Genomic DNA, 18,782 nt, shown 5'->3' with positions numbered 1-18,782 from the left:
TTGAAGCCTATTAAAAGTGGATTTAAAATTGCTCTTCTATTCAGAAAAGACACTAAGTGCCAATACTGCAGGACCTCCTGACATTAGGAGAATATTTGTATGGGCCATTGGGAAGTTTCCATTCCAGTAGGTCTGAAGCTGCACTACTGAAAGAAGACTCCATCCCACCTTTAGGGTGAAAGGACAGATTCTGAGCACCAGTACACTCAAGTAATCCACTGACATCAGCCCAGTTCCTCAGGATTTATACTGGTCCTACCAATATTAAAATCTGGCCCATAGTTAGCAATAGCTCTAGCAGCTCAGGAGCCAGATCAGCTTCTCTCTGTTTCTGGAAATAGTGCCTGGTGGCCAGGCCAATGCCCTCGAGGTTACTGCTGGGTTTCAGTCTTGGGAGATGCCAAATGCACCAGGCCTGAAAGACTTAATGATGCCAAGTGCACTGTGTACTGTATGGTCCCTGGCACATTGCTGGGAATGTAAGTATCCCTAAAAGTACATACAAATCATGCCTTCCCCTTTAAAGATGTTTTTTCTTTAGAAATAAAATGAAACCAACTACAGTATACATGACTCTCTTGTCCAGTTACAGTCTTCTGGGAGAATGCACCATTTACATACAGGAATTGCACTTATTTTTTCAAGCTCTACTTTCTCTTTCACCTCAAAATAGGGTCTACTTGAAAATGGTTTGATTACAGGAACACCTACCCCCATTCTGCCACTACACTGAAGACCAGAACGAGGGCACTTGTGTAGTGGACCTCATGCCCTCTGTGTTGCTGCCAACACCTTCCCCCTTGGACGACCTGCCTCTGGGACTTAAGACTCATCTGGGGTTTTGCTTTGCTTTTGGAACAGTTCAGGCTGTGACAGGCTTCTGTTATCCTCCAGCAGCTTCCTGAACAAGACACCTGGATCCCTGACAAGGCTTTTGCTCTGTCCATTTTAAAGAATGTAAATTGAACATTACATGGTTCTGTAGTGTATTTTTCAGGAACTATGTGCAGATATTTCCAGCAAGTGCTCTTAATGGAAGCTCCTTTGCCAAGTATTGCCTCCTTCCCTAGTTGTGGTTTTGAGAAAGCACTTTTGCTGTACACTTAATCACTCTATCCCTGGCAGGCAAACTAGAAGGGCTTGTTTCTTTTTTCGCCTGTAGGGTATACACATGTGAACTGTTAGTCCCCAGCTCATACCTACCGGTCAGAAAAATCAGACACAGTGAAATGCAGATCAAGTTAATTGAAAGTGATAGAAATAGAAACAGTGAGTTGAAATCAACAGGCGAAGAGGTTTAAGTGCAGCAGAACTGTATAAAAAACCACAGGTAGAACAAGATAGAGCAAGAGACAGAGAAATTAAATTGTGAGAAGATCAGAGGATGGCAAGCAGAAAAATGTGAAGTTCCCAGCCAGTATTCCAAAGCAGGCTTTAAAATGGCCTGCACTGATACACAAGATTTGTCATTTATTTATTTACCCAACTCATATTGATTTGGAAAGCTAGCAAAAATATTGCAAAATAAATACAGTTTTAGGAAAGCCTATATTTTGATTAGCTTGTACTGCCATAATTTGCAGAAGCACATTGACATTATGTGTGATGGAACTCAATAAACAAAATTAATGTAACATGGCTACCACTCAACATTTCCATAACATTTTAAGCCTTCGCACTGCTTTGCAATATAAGTTTAATAAATTAATCTCCATAAGGTAGGCAAATCTGATTAGCCCTGTTTCACAGATGACTTAACAGAGGCTTGGCAGAAGCAGTGATGTCACCCAAAGTAATGAAGAGAGTTGAGGGGAAAGAGTAGAAATTACTATAGCGATCTGGGGCCACAGAGACCTTGACATGCCTTCTGGCAATTATTGTGCAGGATTCCCTCATTCGTACTGCAGTGTAAAATTTAGAGATCTGCCCATCTGTCAGTTAGCATTTCCATGTCCTCTCAAAGCATTACTAATAAACACACACACACACACACACACACACACACAGAGTCTGACTGATGGATCTGGGTTCTGCCGCACAAACCCACAACAGACCCTGCAGCCTTCTAGCTTTGTCTGAAATACTAACCCAGACAGAGAAAAAAGTCTCCTGCCTGACTCCAGCCAGGAAAAACCTAGGCAGTCCCAAAATAACATAAAAGGGGATAATCCTCAGAGGAGAGCAGAAACAGTGCCAGCAGCAACCCACGGCCTGCAGACCTTCCTTCCCATGGGCCGTGCAGGCCTTCTCTGCAGACACTTACATGTTCCCCTCACCCTGCTTGACTCTCCCACTGAAAAGAGTGTTTGAAACAACAGCTGTTTTGCTGACCTTGCACCCAGCCTATGAGGAGCTACTGCTTTCTGGATTCATAAGGGTGGTGCAGATTTTCCTGAAAGATTTATTTTGCCACTGGCGTTTATTTTGATTGAATATCATGTCACATCAGTTCAGTGGAAAGGGGAAGAGAGGATTCCTCTTACCAAGGGCATTTTCTATTATGCTAGAACAGCTGCCGAGGAAAGGCTATACCTACTTCATGGCAGGTGAGAGCAATCTGAGCTTCCATCAGGGAGGAGACCTGCAAGCCACACAGCAAAGCAGTATGGCTGACTTCTGTGGTTTCCTTCAGAATCTCGGCCCGCAAGTAATTCTCCCCCCCTCCCCCCAATATGATTTGTAAATAGGGTGAAAATTATAAGGCCTGGAAGCCACAGGCTTTTTTGCTGTTTTTCTCCCCAAATCCCAATCTAAGCACAGCAGGGCAGGGCTAATTTTTGGATGGGAGACCTTTAAAAGGCAGAGCACTTACTGAAGATACTCAGCTCAGTCATATGACAAATCCTCAGAGGGGAAGAGAATCTGAAGTGGGATGCCCCCAGCTTACCTATCTCTAGTGCCTAAGTTAGAGGGCTACCTTCTCCTAGCTCCCTGTACAGTCAACAGGGAAAAAGGGGTCTTTCTAACAGGCATTCAAAACACACAAATTAGTAGTGATGTAAAGTGACTATCCCCCATCCAAATATAAATTTCTGAATTTCACCTTTTTCTACAGAAAGTAAAATTCTCTACAAGCTTTTGGAATATAAAAATGTCAGTCATTATCATATTAGTCCAAAAACGTAACAGAAGTATCACTCAGAAAGTAGGAAAAAGAAACCAGTTAAGAACAGGGTTTGTGAACAAGCACGGCACAGATCAATATTATCTTGGTGCGCTTCACAAAATTGGCTAGTCTGCTTGCTGTACAAAACAAACAGCAGCAGGAAGTCAAATAGGATTTAAACATCTAGAGTATCATTATTTAAAAAAGCAAATAAAAAATAACAATGTGAGCCTGATTTTTTTTTTTTTGCCCCTTTTTCTCCTCCCCCACTGCATTAGATTACAGCAACACCTCTTCCAATTGCTCCACTGGAGGGAGGGAGAATCTGTGTTGCATGCTAGTGCAGTAAAGGTGACTTCTAAGAGCACAAGAACACTAAAGCATTTGTTTTGCCTGTATTTTCCTCTACTCATTTCCCAGATGGTCTGTTTTTCTGACATTTTAAGAGCAGTTACATAAGGCTGGGGCTATGTCCCAAAGGGAGAAAATGGAAAGAAGTAGTTTCAGAATCTTCCTTCATTCGAAAGATTCCTACTCTAGGCAGAGCAAGTAATTTATTGGAGAGCTGAGAAAACTTGTGCGCAGAGTAATGGAGTATATGCACATGCAACAGCGATAAAATATGACTGTAAAACCTAAGTTTACTTCCACCCGATTTCTTCTAACTCTAGATTTGACTTATGACATTGGCACTAAACAGAATTTATACGACAAAGACCATGCATTTGGTCCCCGCAACAGACTGGAATGATCTTAAATGAACAGCAGTATAAAATGTTATTGGAGTAATGTCAGTTGAATGTTACAATAGCTGAGATACATCTAGACAAATACACATTATTCTAGGGTGGACAGCCACCACTATCTTTTTCTGAACATGTTAAAATCTATAGTAGGAGCTTAGTGCTACGTGAAATCATGATAGACAATGCATATTATGAAATTCCATTTTAATCTCTTTCATACAAAAATGTCAGAACTGAAAAGTTGGTTGTATTATTGACATAGTGGAATATGGACAGACTGGCCATTTAGTGCACACTTGAAGCAAAGTTCACTGCAAAAGAGAATCAACTTTATCAGAGCTCAAAGTGAACAAGCATAAAGGGCTGGGACTAGCAGAGCGACGGAAAAAGAAGAGATTGGATCAACTACCCCTGTGGGAAAGAGCTTACAACGAAATATCTCATTTGCTGGAAGTGCTCTGGTCTGGAAAGAAACTGTTCACTCCACTCAGACATAGGAGACCAGAAAACAGCTCACACAACAGATTGCCGAAAAGAATTTATCTGTTGACCTTAGGTCAATCAACTCAATAAAGAAACAGAGGCAGTCTCTGAGTCTAGAGCTGGTATTCAGCTATGTGGGTTACAGTCAAAGAGGTTTAAGGAGACATTTTGCTTGTCTGCTAGATTTTTTTTTTTTCAGAAAGAAATTGGTACATTTCAGAGGACTAGGCTTTCCTAAGGGAACTGGTCTTTAGGTGTCATGCCAGTCCAATTACTCTTTATCTTTCTACAGACTTTGGAATCTGCACTCCTCATTTTCTCAGAGCATGATGGAGTTTGGATTAAATTAATGTCTAGCACACTCCTTTGCTCTTCTACAGTCCCCTTTAAAATTTAGTGGCCATGTTTGTTTATTTGCTTTGATTTTTCTCTGTCCCAAGAGAAGGCATGACTGCCCCTCAAAATGCTGGGAGAAGGGCTGTTTCTGTTTTTCTATATTGAAACACAGAAACAATAAAGGTTTGGAGCTTCCCTTTTAAGATAAACTTTTCTTAAGGATCTTATGGCATTAAGGGCACACTCACTTGAACAGCATTTCATATGTCTATCCACAACCTGCAGTGATTTTTAATGTGTTCTAAATCAATTTATCACTGAAAACTATAGCAAGAAAAAATGGCTTGAGTGAACCAAAAACATCTCAAACCAGCCTACTCTCACCTTATCCTAAATTGCACTTACCTTGTAGCACAGTAGATTGGAAAGGTGCTATCAGGAGACTTGAGCAGAAGAAAAGCAAGAGACCCCCCCCCCCCAACACACATACACCTCCATAGTTAATCTTTTTTGCATTCTTCTGATGTAGACAACAGACCTTATCTGATGTGAGCTGTGTTTCACATCCTCAAGTGCAGTTCAAACTAAGTAATTAATCCTCACAACATGGGACAGGTCAGTAGTATCACATTGAGATAGACAGGTTAACAGTAAAACTTGGAACTACTCCAGCGCTTCAAATGGCATCCTGGGTCCTTCTGTTCATGTCTTGAGGGCTTCAAAATCAAAGGGTCTCATTCTGCAAGTAAAAATATGTGATTGTATTTTGTTTCATAAGCAGCCCTAAAAACCTCACAGTGCGCTTTGAAAGAGACACAGGACTGTGATCTGCTTTTTGTACATCCCTACCGCTAATCAAAGGTATGAAAGTCATAACATTTGTCTTGCTACTTTGTTTTCAGATTATATTCTCAAAACAACTTGACCAGCACAACTTTTGGTACTTGGCAGTTTTGAAAACCAGCAATATACTTTGTACACACACCTAAAACTGAACTTAGAAGGCTCATTTCTGAAGTCAGAAAATTGTAACTGACAGTTTAGTGTAAACAAGAATCTAGTATCAGACAATTATGGGATGAACATTTCTTCTTTTAACTCACAATGTTTTTTTTCTCTCCCTTCAGGAAAAGTATTAAAGTGCTGTTCTGCTCCTACCACTGATTCTGAAGTGACACTGCAGGATTCTAGTTTTGATTCTACGATTTGTTAATTTGTCAGTTTTCAAGGAAAGGCATTTTACTAAATGCCAAACTGCTCCTGGAGCCTCTTTAAATTCATGTTGTCTTTTCACACATCCTTCCAAATAATCCTGACACTAGAGGATGGTGCTGCTGACGGTGCAGAACAGTAGAACAGACTCACTTTCGTGCAGCTGTGTCACCTCTGCAGCACTCATCACATTAAAACTAAATTCACCGGAACATCAAGTCTGGATCAATCCACTGGTGAGGCAAGTGCCATTTTTAGACAGCTCAGGAATACCAATCTAGGCCAGGGGGAAGCTGCACAAGTGGTTAAGAGAGTGCATATTGCCCTGGAAGAGAAAGCATAAAATTGACCACTTCCATGAAGCAGCAAATTCTACAGAAAATTAGTACTGACATGGTATTTCCGCATGGTCTGTGGGGAAGGGAGAACAAAGCCAAGGACTCGATTCAGTAGAAACAGCTGCAGAAGTTGCTAAAACAGGGCCCCTGGGCCATTCAGAAAATTTTCTGCAGTTCTTGTTGGACCTTCTTCTACCTGAACTTGCTGGGCAAGTCACAAGACTCTTAACTCTCCGCACTCTATTCATCTCAACTTCACTCTGCCTCAGAGTGCTCTAAATTGTTTTAGTGTTCGTCTTCTTCTCATGCGCTGGGTCTTCAGAGAGCTTTTTCAGGAAGGGATCACACACCTAAGTTTTGCAACAACTTCTGTCATAATGGGATGTTGTTTTTGGTTCTCTGGGCATCATTGTGTTATGCGTAATTACTCATAAACATGGTTACTAATAACATAAATCTTACAAATGCATTCACGTGCATAGCCCCAAAGGGTTAAACACACAGCAAGGAATGGCATAAACAGATAGTGCTAAATGCTAAAGACGCTCTCACTTCAGCCAGGGCATTGCCAAGGTGTTTCTGGAATGTACCTACTCAGGGTATTGCTTGCACAACCATGCAGATGTTGAAAAGGAAGGAAACATCCTGGGATGTGACTTCTTGGAAAGGCAATAGTGCAGTCACTGTCTCCCTGTCCACTGGGTAGAAATGAACACCCAGGTCAGCAGGCCTGTCCATTATGGGGGACAGAATAGTTTGAAAAAGACCTTTTCCCTCATCCCATTCTTGCTTTATGTTACCTGTTTTCCTAGATGCCTTCTCAGATTCCCTCACCCTAATTCAGAGCAAGAGAAGGGGTCATGTCAAATATCACAAAGTCACTTTTTTAAGCATTGGTCATAGTCAAGAAATAATCAGGGGACTGACAGTGGGACTACAATTTTTTTGGCTCATTCAGGTACCGAAGCACTATGGCTTTAGCAAGAGTATTCAACCAGTTTGGTCATTCAGCATCCTTCTACCCAGCAAAACTGTTTCAGAACTGCTACCTTGAGTCCTGGAGGTAGGTCTGAGTAAGGGAGAACTGGTGTTGGCTGTGCTGAGTATGATATTTTGACTGCCTTCTGAACTGTCTGGCCTGACAGAAGCTGAAGGTCCTTCACTTTCCCACATTTCTACTGCCCGCTGCTGATCTTTAATGTGTTATGCAATCTCCTTCATAATTATCACCATCCTTCAGTTTCAGTGTAGTCCATCAAATCTTTCAGGCTCTTGATTCAAAAGACCTATTGATGTGCTCAGTTTACTTTTTCTCTGTTCAGCCTATTTATTGGCCTAAAAAGACGTGTCTCTTTTTAAAAAAAAATACAAATGGAAACATTATTATTGATCTTATCTTTTGCATTACAAGACCTTATAAACCTAAATTTGCAGCTAAATTGGAGGTCATCATTTTATTTCAGGAAGAATTTTCCACATGGTACAAAACTGAGCTGAATGGTTCAATCTAGTCAGTTATTATTTAAACACACACACACATGCACATACACACACATTCGGTCTCATTTAGACTTGGCAAACATAAAATAACCAGAAAGATTTATGTGTAGCCACATATGTAGACTAATACATATTATCCTCTTTGGCCTCCATCGTCTCACATGTATTATTTGCTCTGGGATTTACTGAATCTCTGCTTTCCACGTCTTTGTGAAAGCAGGGACTACCATTTTTAACCTCTCATACAACACTTAATGAAGCTATTTCCAAGGTTACATTGCCCATTTTCACACCATAGCTATGCAGTGATCTTCCTTAACTGATTAAACAAACACACTCATTTGCTTACTCCTTGTAATTTCTACCCCTTTAAATATCTGTTCTTAGGCTGTATCACCTTACAAACAGTACTATCATCTGTGCCAGTAGTTTGATTCAGTTCTATTTGAAATTCCTATTATGGGAGTATCAGCCTGCAAACTGTCTGGTATAGGTAACTACTAAACAACTTTGATATAATTGCTCTGCTTTTACCTTCTCTGACACCATCAGTACACTAAGCAATATAAAATCTTAATGAGGAAGAAGCAACAGGTCAGAGAAAAGTAAAGAGGCTCTCAGTTCTCTGTGGGCCACTCCTATCTATGTACAGGTATGGCCTTACACTGGTGATATTAATGCAATATATATATATATATATATATAATTCCAAAAAAGTAAAAAATGGGGTTGAAAATGACGGAACATGAGAACTCATTCTGAATGTGAATAATTTAAAGCTATAAATTCTATACACATGCTGAAACTGTGACTTCAAACAATTGCTACAAATTCAATCTCTGGTTTCCAAATCTTGGTAATGCCAGCATGTGGTTCATTCTTCAATAGGTAATGGAAAGAGTGGTTTTTTATCAGTGAAAGCTACATCATCCTACAGTGCTTGAGCTAGGCACATGCTGCTAACTCAAGACAGGGTATTGACAGGAAACTGCTGTGACAGATTTGTTTCCCCAAGCAGATATGACAACAAGGTGATGATATCAAGCACTGCCTGATGCAGGGGAGTAAGGAAAACAAGGGAAGGAAAAGAAAAAACAAGAACAAGTCCAAAGAACTGGGAAGTAAGTGTTCACAAGCTCCACTGGCTCTTCTTTTTTAGGCTTTTTTTTTTTTAATTTGCTTTTATTCCTCAAAAGGCCTTGGGTATAGCTAAGATTTCTTTACTCAGCACTCATTATATTTCATGTTCTTTTTCCTGAGGATGAAAGATCCTGCAACGAATGCATTGAAGGACTTAACTCTAATGCAGCCATTACTGCTTCAAACTCTTCTGAAATGCTGGCTTGCAGTTTTTGCTGATGATCCTCATGTTAACTATACATCAAGGGGATTGTCCCTACCACTTTCCACTTGGTAGACCAATTTTTGATGCTGGGATTTCCCCTTCCAGTCAGTCAGGATCCTCCTCCTCATCTTTACTTAACAAGTCCCAGCCTGAGGGCTCAGAGCTGGAGGGACTCCTCTCTCCCACAGGGAGTAAAAACCAGCACTGCAAAATATGTAAAATAAGTCAGAACCAAAAGGCACAGACAAGTACAGGCCTTCTGTGAATTAAACAAGATTATGACCCATGAGATCATCTAATCAGGGCTGCAGAAGTGCCTAAATTGGGCCATACAACTGACACAGCCTTTAGCAGTTTGCTCAGTCCAAGAACAGAGGAGGCAGATATGGTGGAAGTCAGGGGATCCCAAGAAGTGGGGCTGCAAGTTATCCGTGTCACAGACGGAGAGACTTCAGAGCCAGCCCCATATCAGCAGCTCAGGTCCAGTTGGACATATTCACTCAGAAACAAAGCCATTGGCTGCAACTTCACTGCTTCCAAAGCCAGCTCAGTCCCTCTCGCTCAGCGTCTTAAGTTAAAAAGCCCTAGCGGACCTGAGCTGGCTCTGTGCAGAGCTACCTGGGTTGACTGTCTGCACAACATTCCCCAGCAAGTCTTGGCAACAGCTTCCACACTGTTCTACCGTTTGGAGGTGTTTCTGTCCCCAGAGTCAAGAGTAATGACAGGTAGCTATATACTCGGTTCATTGCATGAGTCCACCCCTGAACAGCTGGATTGGGGAACAGAAATGCTCTTGACCATAGGGAAGCTGACCATCCCTACTTTAAACCATTCTTCAAGGTTCTTTCAACATTTTAAAGTAAAAAGTATATACAGTAACATAACTTTTTACAGGGCCAAAACATGACTACAAGCACTCCTATTCTGTTCTATACTTTGAAAGCATCAAAATGATGACATTAAAATAGCACATGCTTGCACTGAGTCTTCAGAAAACTAGCAATCAGGAGGAGTGCACATGTTAAACAGCAAAGCCAAAACCTTACTGCTCTTAACCCTTTCTGAGGACCTCCTGTAGAACAGGTTCAAGGGTGAAATTATGCCAGCTGTCTGGGCAGATGAAAAGCCATCTGTGCCGTGAGACTAAGCCTTTCGCGCCTGAGCCTAATAGCCTGAGTAATAAGCAACCTTTGTGAGGAGCAGGAGAGTTTCCTGCCTAGAAATTTAGTGCTTATCTTCAAACAGAGCCTGCCGTCCCTCCTTGCCACATGGTTTATATTCACCTTAGAGAAGGGAGGCCTTGCTCTTTCCTGAGAACTAACTATGCCTTTCTACACCTTTGATGGACTCACATTAATCACACGGCTTTGGGTTATTCGACAGTAATATAGGAAAAATAATTACATGCCCACAGGCCCTGTGAAATAAAATTAATTCATGGGCTATATTTGCCACCTGGTCTATGTATTCACTGCCCCAGCTCTGCCCAGACAAAACACTTACTTAATTGCTGGGATTCATGCATGTGGAAGAGTGACTGAAACTATAGCTAAATGAATAACTCTCCATTTTTCATTATCACAAAAAGGTGTTGTACTGTCTACAGAAGTAGGTAAATGCAGAAAACACAAAAGATAAAGGCCAGAAGATTCATGTATACATTACATATGAAATTTTAATCCATATATCATATACCAAATATTTCTTTGTTCCAATTTAACCTTTCTAGGTTTCTTAAGATTTTACTTCCCAGTTTAACTTCACTATGGTTCAGCCACAAAGAGTTCCAGTGCAGAAACAGCAACAGGCTCAATATTGCAAATGCTTGGGTTGATTGAAAACAAAGCCTACCATCCCATGGAAAAAACAGATCATTCCTTTCTGCGCCTTTAGATATAGAGGCTCAAATCAGAGTCTGTCTTTTCCCGCTCAAAATTCTAAAATACATGTTACAAAACCAAAAAAAAATATTTTGAAAATGAAAATAAATTAAATTTGCTGACGGACAGATCTATTTTGCACTCTGGCAATTTTCCTAAGGTTTTTACTTTAATGGTTATTGTTTAATTTCATAAAATTGAGTAACTAGCATAACAGCACCTCAACTGCCTCATACAAATAGCCTATTAAAATATGAAGCATCTTGTTAATAAAATACTCATTTGAATGCACTGCAATTCCCCAAATGCCTGTGTAGTTTTAAGGCCAGTAAACCTTTCTAATAATCATCAGTAAACCCTGGTGTTCTTAAATGGTCCATTATTATACTACTTCTCTCAGAGAAGGGTTTTACATCATAGATAAGCAATAAAGCATAGAAGATAACCTCAAATATGGCCAAATTATTTCATAACCCTCCAGGGGGTTGTAGAGTGAAGGAACACAAGAAAATCCCAGTCATAACACACAGCCTTCCTGCACTCATTGACACTAGTTCCCACTATGTCAGCTGGTGAGGCACAGGCAGAAGAGCATCAACAAACATAATGCAGACTGGGAGAAAGGCAGACAGTTGAAATGAGAAAACAAGTTTTTGGTAATGTTGGGCTTGAGTTACTGGTGAACAGTTTGAGAAAAAATAAAACAATTACACTAAAATGCATAATTTCTTTTCATCCTTTTTCTCTGCTCAGTTCTCTCCGGATCTGATGTGCAGCACCAGCGAGAAGAGAAAAATTTCTCACCTGTACCATGCCTAGGTAGGATCAGGAAGGCACTGATAGACGTTATTATATTCTTTTAGACTAGATGCTTCATCAGAGTTCACAGTCACTGATGGTCTGATGGACTTCAAGCCTTGCCTCCAATGATAACACTACCAAATGTTTCATATTTGTTGCCATGTGGCAAATATCTGCTAAAGACTAAGAATTGACCACAATCCCCATTTTCAGGACCCCACATCTTCGCAGCCATCGGACAGATATCTTTTTATTTTCATCACAAGCTTCCAGGGAACAATATTCCACAAGGCACCAGCAGAACACAGAAAAATAAAACACATGAACCCACTGCAAGTAAGATAATAGACCCAGAAAACTAGGAATCGATCCTCTTCAGTGGACTGAAGACATACGCTCAAATGTCTCTAACATCAAGGTCCAAAAGTGAAGCATTTTATCACGAGATTGTCAAGATTAACTAATAGATTCTCTGCATGTCTTTGTTAGGATGTCAAAACTGACATTTTTTAAAAGTCTTCATTGTCAGAGGTTCAACCTTCTGGGGAAAAAAATTGTCTTTTCTAAGTGTTAGCAATATTTAACAAGTTAAGTTACAAGCTGGTTCCTGAGATCTTTAGAAAGCAGGAGACCTACTTGCTATTGATCTACTTATAGAAAGTTCATTTTTTTTCTTTCTGGTTTATGTCATATAGAGTCTGTTATAATTGCTTTCATCATTCTTCCTGGAGTCTTTTCAGGTTAACCCATTTCACTGGATACGCTTGGTTAAATACAATCAGTTCATATTTGAATGTTTTCTTTGAACACATTATGGCCAGAGAACTTCAGAATGAAAAGAGCAAGGCTTTAGACTCCACAATGCAGGACTGCCATTTTCAGAAACACAATAACCCTGCTGCTAAGACAACCTAATCCACATCCATAACTTTCTAGAGTTAGTTGCAAGAGCAACCTTAGCTAAGCCTTCCATTTGTTTTATACCATCACTCTAATTTGGCTTAAATATCCCACTTCTCTATCTGAAAAGAACTTTTCAGCAAAATGACCTTGACTTGAAATCTTATCTTCAAACTTCAAATTAAGAAAATACATACTTAAAAACCTCACACATAATAAGTTAAATGGCTAGTATGTCTTCCCACAGAATAGTAGGATTAAATGATGTCAAAATTCCTCATGAATAATCCCTAAATCAGTATAGTTTTTTTACAATCCAATTGGCTAAAACTTTTTTTGTAACCCACAAAATTTATTTGAGCATTCAGGATAACATTTTGGCTCCATTTCTGAGCAAGAATGAAATGTAAAAATGAATGATACATTTCAGGGACACATCATCCCCACCTAGATTTCACCCTGAAATTAGACAGGGAGTTTACATTTGAAGTTTGCAAGTGAATGTAAATCAGGTTCACTGTGAGTATAATATTAAAATGATGATTTAAAGACACTTCAAAGGATAATTGAAAGCTGATTAATCTAAATTTTGATTCATGTCTTTTTTCCTTTGTACACCGAAAGCCATCACAGCTTCCTGCAGTTGCTGTTACAAGACCATTTTTCAAAAACATATTTCTCTTAGCTAAATTTTGCAGTTCAAGAAGAACTTAATTCTAAAATTTGCTCACGGTGTTTCAAAAGTAGTACAGGCTGTTGCAATTTTTCTCTTCCAGACACACTTGCAGTTTACAACCAGCACATTATAAACAGATTTACCAGTAAGATCCTCTCTCTATTCATCCTGCAGCCCTCTAACCAAGCAGCACTTGCTGGAGCCGTATGCACACTCCAGTCATACGAGGGAGGAGAAGTTCAGTAGTGTACAGCCCCATCCTGCACAGCACCTACGTCTCCAGTTATGCTGCCTGATTAGAAGACCTTTTACGATTAGGTTAAGAGGTTTCAGAGCACTATCCAACCCACACATTTTTTCATAATGGTGTATTTCATATGCCTTTAAAGCCAAAAACACCATCATGGGTTTCTTGTCTGATCTCCCTTCATAACACAGACAACAGAATTTCACCCAGCAGGTAACTTACTTTGAGACCACTGACTTGGTGTGTTAATATCAAAACATTGTCCTTCAGAAAATACATCTAAATTTGGATAACAGATCTTTCTCTCTGCTAAGTTTACTTTAAAATACATAGTTGCCAAGCACCATATCCCTTTTCCTTTCTCCTTGTCCAGTTGATTGATATTGGATGCAGGAACTTTACCCACTTTCCACTGCCCATAACTGCTTTTAAGAAAAACAGGCCACACAATCTGATTTTCTGATCTAATTAAGCAGGGAAAAAACATCTATAGATTTGTATGGGGTTTGGACTCTCTTTTTTTTAAGGAGAGGTGTCATTCCCAGTACTTCATGGACTCTGCTTATACATCAGAAAGAAGCAAACTTGCAGAGAACTTCTTCCTCTTCAGATACAGTTTTAGAAGCTTGTGCTATTACAGGCACCATTCAGAATCCTACGCTCTATGGGAAAGTGCACAAAGTGTAATTTTAGTATGTCTTATATTTACTAACTGATCACACAGCAAATGGCATGTTTCACAGAGGCAGCAAGACCACCTTGAGCTGCAGTGCTGGGTGTTCACACACAGTCAGTCACCCCATGCATAACGCCAGTGCACATCATGCCTTTGTCCCATTTCTACAGTAGCACAGCTGAAAACTAGAAAAAGGAGGGAGTCAATAACTTGTTCGCTTTTGCTTGCAATTTACACATATACACATATGTACGCACAAATAGTGTACACAGGTCAAAAGTCAATAAAATAAATGCATCAGATAGCAAGGCAAAGAGTAGGGCAGGTCACAAGAGTCAAACTACAATCGTTTTAAATGTTTCCATACTCACAAAGATCTGAAAGAAACAAAAAGCAGTAACATTTTACTAATGGATAAGTTCAATAGGGAGGGCTCTTTTCTGTTACAGTTTCTTTCATTATTAGTACTGAAGCATCCAAGCACTTGGTCATCTGCATCATATTTTTGACTATGTATGTTTTTTCCAATGCACATCATCTCTGAATAATAATAAGGCGCCTGACCAGATGTGCATTGTCAGTCCCCCTCTTTTTTCCCCCCTTTCCCTGCCCCAATTTTTTTGTAAAGGTAATCTGAGAAGCAGAAAGCATTAAGCATATAAGCAGAACCCTTTGTCTATGGTTCAGAATAATCACTGTCTAGTTCCCACACTGCTGAGATAGGTGGTAGAGTAACACAATACCCATTTTTAAATGAAAATTGCATTCTACACTGTCTTCTTGGCACAAAGTAATGGGAGTCTTGGTGCTCTTACTGGCAGGACTCTACAACAGAAGCAGAGGCAAAGCAGACCAAACCACTGATCACCTGGAAGAGAATTTAGATGGGACAGAGCAGAACCAGCCAACAACTGCTATTGAGAAGATTAATACAAACTGAAATGTCACCTGTATTTATGTATCTTACTATCCATTGCAGATAAATAAAAATGACATAGTTAAAATGTATACAGAGTGCTTACTGAATATATAGCATGTGGAATTTACGACTCTGACCTACTTTACAAGATATCCATGAAAAATTATTTAAAATTTATTTTAAAAAACAACTGCTTGTTTTAACAGCAGGACTTTGTACAGAGCCTTGAAAAATGTTTTGTTTTTTAACAAACTACTGTATTCTTCCACAGCAAATTGCTTCAGCTTTATTTCAGTAGAGGCTATTTTGCAAATGCAAAGAATAAATGAATCCCAAAAGCATTACAAAACTTCCGCCATAAAAATGTAAATGGATTATCCCTCCATTAATATCTCACTAAACAGCAACACTTTAGAAGCAATCATTCTTCTGTTGCTCACAACATAAAAGCCAAATGATATTCTCTCTACAAATCATTTGGCTGTTACAAGATTAGTGTAAAAATGGGCTGGGTCTAGGCAGGGTTTGTCCTAAAAGACAATAAAGTATTTAGATCATCTTGCAAGCAGGTTTACATGCGCCACATTAGTGTTTTCATGTCTGCTCAGCTGTAACATCTGACATTTGTTCACATGACTGTTTTAGAGAAAAGGAGATTTCTCCACTAAACTTGGGGACACTGAAGTGCTAACATCAGCTTGTGCTTACTTGATTTTCAAATATCAGCATGTGAAAATAAAAAATATCTTTTATTATTCTTTTGTTACAGCTGTCCTATAGCACATCTTTATGGAGGTGCGGGGCCTTCCGCAAGAGTGGAAGCAGGCTTCAAGACCAGTAAAGAGAGAATGAAGAATAATAGTGCTCTAAGATATATTTGTGACTCTTCAATGCCAGTGCTAGAAGAACTTATCTACAGAAACATCATTTCCAGCAAACAAAAAGAGCTGTTTTCTCAAACACAAAAACACCCCAGCATGCAGGCAGCTGTTTATTCTTAGGGCTAGACCCAATTACACACCTTTTTAATGTTAATTTTTTCCCCACAGTGAAATTAAAAAGGGCAACTTCTTTTTTTCCTATTTAATTGATCTAGTTCATTTCCGATCACCACCTTCCTCTTCAGTAGTACTCTTTCATATCTGTGCCTAAAATAAAGACACACATTTTGTGAGGTTCTCTTTACTTGAGTTGCATTAGCTGTCTGATTTGGAAGTACCGTGCCCTCTTCTCCCTGAACTCTGGAGTAACACATTGGACTTCACAGCCATATTCTATTCAAAATTTACCTCCGCTCATAACAAATGCATTACTTTTCAGAAAACTGTGGCTGATATCAGGATGTTTAAACATAAATCACTTCACTCATCTGGGCATGTACAAGCTGCCAATTAACACACACAGATACAAGTGTGCAGAAGTCTCTGCCTCCACTAGGAACTGTGAACTTCTCATTTCTGGATTTTTGCAGTCTTCTGCTGTACTTCCCATGCACTGATTACAAGAGGTAAAGAATTTGGGGCTCTAGCTGCTTGTAGAGAAGCCATAACACTTGTTAATTACATCAGTATCCAGCTGAGGTCTGCGCGCACTCAGTTTTACGGAAATATCAACATAATCACCTCAACTCCAGCACTACAAATATAGGTCCCCTTTGCAACCACTGCAAAGTGGCTCAGAGTCACTCAGTTGATGGATGAGGGAGCAATGCTGGCATTTAGCCACCTGAGCACCCATCCAGTCATGGCCTGACTGTGCCTGGATCCAGTCTCCCAGCATACGTTGGAACACCGTGGATGCTGCTCTAACTTGCACCAGCAGTCAGGAATCACCAGGGCTAGGTATAAACTATGCTCTTTTCCCCTTATTCATCCTATTAAAATAGGCCATGGGAAGAAGAATGTGTCCCAGGCATGATGACAGAGGCTTTGCACTATCAGAGAAGTTGCATAGGGATAACCCAATGGAGCAGTCTCCTAAGAGTTGACAATGCCCTAACACATTTGATATTGACAACAAATATTGATATCATATATATCCTTAACGACACACTTAAAATATTAACCATTTTAAGCTTCCAGTCTCTCTTGTTTTGTATTTCTTTATGGTCAGAGAAAGCCTTGCCCAATACTAAACAGCACTTTCCTGTGCAATGTAAAATTGTTGATCTTATCTATTTACTAGGTTAAGAATGTTAGGTTTTACTTCCACTAGCATTGCTGAGCTAAATCAGCCATAGAATATTATAGGTGGATTTTCACCTGCTTTTATGCATCAGTCAAAAAATTGCTTGCGAAGTTCTGGGTGCAAAATATTTGCTGCTAGCGATGCTCAAAAAGAGGTAGAAAGTGCAGACGTTGGTTTTAGATCATAGGTTGACTGTGCAGCACTGGGAATTGGAAATTCTCTCTTCTTTTTGAAGTGAGCAAATTTGATATGCAAGTCACCGAGAGAGAACCTTACAATGTCATTTCAACAGTCTCTCTCTCCTGGCTCACTTTAATTGGACAACAATTGCAATTCACTTTATACTGCATGATCTTTCAGATCAAGTTTTTCTATCTGGAAGTTTCTTGTCCTTGGAAACTTGTATTTCAGGCACAAACCAGACCCTTGAATCACTGCAGCCTTTCCCTAGATTACTTTTTTCCACTAGTATTTCTGAACTATTTGAGTCTACTCTCAAACCAGGCCCTTTTAGAGATGGGTTCGGATGTTCTTACTCATGCTGAATAATTCTTTATCCACCAGTGGCCTAGTGTAGTCATTCATAGAGGAAAGTTAAGGCACTGCCATCTGACCTTCAGTTGCTACTAAACTGTCACCTGATCACCACATTTTTACATTCCAAGGTTCACAAGATGAAGGAACAGAATTTTCCATTTTGAGCACTAATTTCTTAACAGTGCAGGTTCAAAACAAGTAAATCCTTTCAGAATTCCACTGCTTTCTTATTGATAAGGTAAATAGCACCTTCCTATCTCAACAGCTGTCTCGGCCATCATTGGAGCTGAACTGGTAATCTCAAAATGAAAGGTTCTGGGCCAGTTTACCAACTGATTGGTGCAGCTCCCTGCAGCACTAATCAGATGATGGGGCTGCTCCCCCAAATACCATTTAATCAAAAACCTTGAAAAAAATCAGATATAGGGAGGCCAAAAATTGTCAAGGGAATGCCTGTTCAAGTACCTCAAACAATCAGAGCACTGTAAAGACAGGCTGATCTGGTATTTAGAAACCTGACATTACACAAGGTCATGGGTTGATAACAAGCAGTAGATAGTCTAGGTCAATTATGTCTGGGAAGAGGGGCCTGAACACAGAGACATTAATCTGAAATGTTCCAATATATAATGTCTCCTGAGATTAGGATAGACCTATCATTACATGGTCATGTGCAATCTACCTCTGGTCAAACACACCTCAGTGCCCTCCTTGAACTTTCAGTTCTAATCCTAACCCACAACCCTTTCTATTTTTTAGGATGATACTAGGTTGCCTAGTTTCACTCTTAGAAAAAAGGGTGTCTCTTTCAGATAATATATAACTGAGGCATTATGAATTAAAGGTGTACCCAGCCGCATAGTGGCTAACCATTCTGCAATATGCTATTCTAA

The 18,782-nt window shown here is 39.8% G+C and overlaps 1 protein-coding gene across 12 annotated transcripts in view; it reads right to left on the bottom strand.

The window, feature by feature from the left end:
• The window catches only part of FARS2 (phenylalanyl-tRNA synthetase 2, mitochondrial), a 288,914-nt gene that overhangs the window by 59,744 nt on the left and 210,388 nt on the right, over window positions 1-18,782 (bottom strand). The window contains exon 7 of one of the 12 annotated variants that reach the window (XM_067290817.1): window positions 4,067-5,410. The exons of the other annotated variants lie outside the window; for them this stretch is intronic. Coding sequence (XP_067146918.1) covers window positions 5,374-5,410 — 37 coding nt within the window. The 3' untranslated portion in view covers window positions 4,067-5,373. Of the gene's footprint in view, window positions 1-4,066; window positions 5,411-18,782 lie in introns of those variants that run through there. 12 annotated transcript variants of the gene reach the window in all.

Source organism: Apteryx mantelli, chromosome 2 (assembly GCF_036417845.1).
Source record: "Apteryx mantelli isolate bAptMan1 chromosome 2, bAptMan1.hap1, whole genome shotgun sequence".
Classification (NCBI taxonomy): Eukaryota; Metazoa; Chordata; class Aves; order Apterygiformes; family Apterygidae; genus Apteryx; species Apteryx mantelli.
This window is presented reverse-complemented; position numbering and strand designations above follow the sequence as displayed.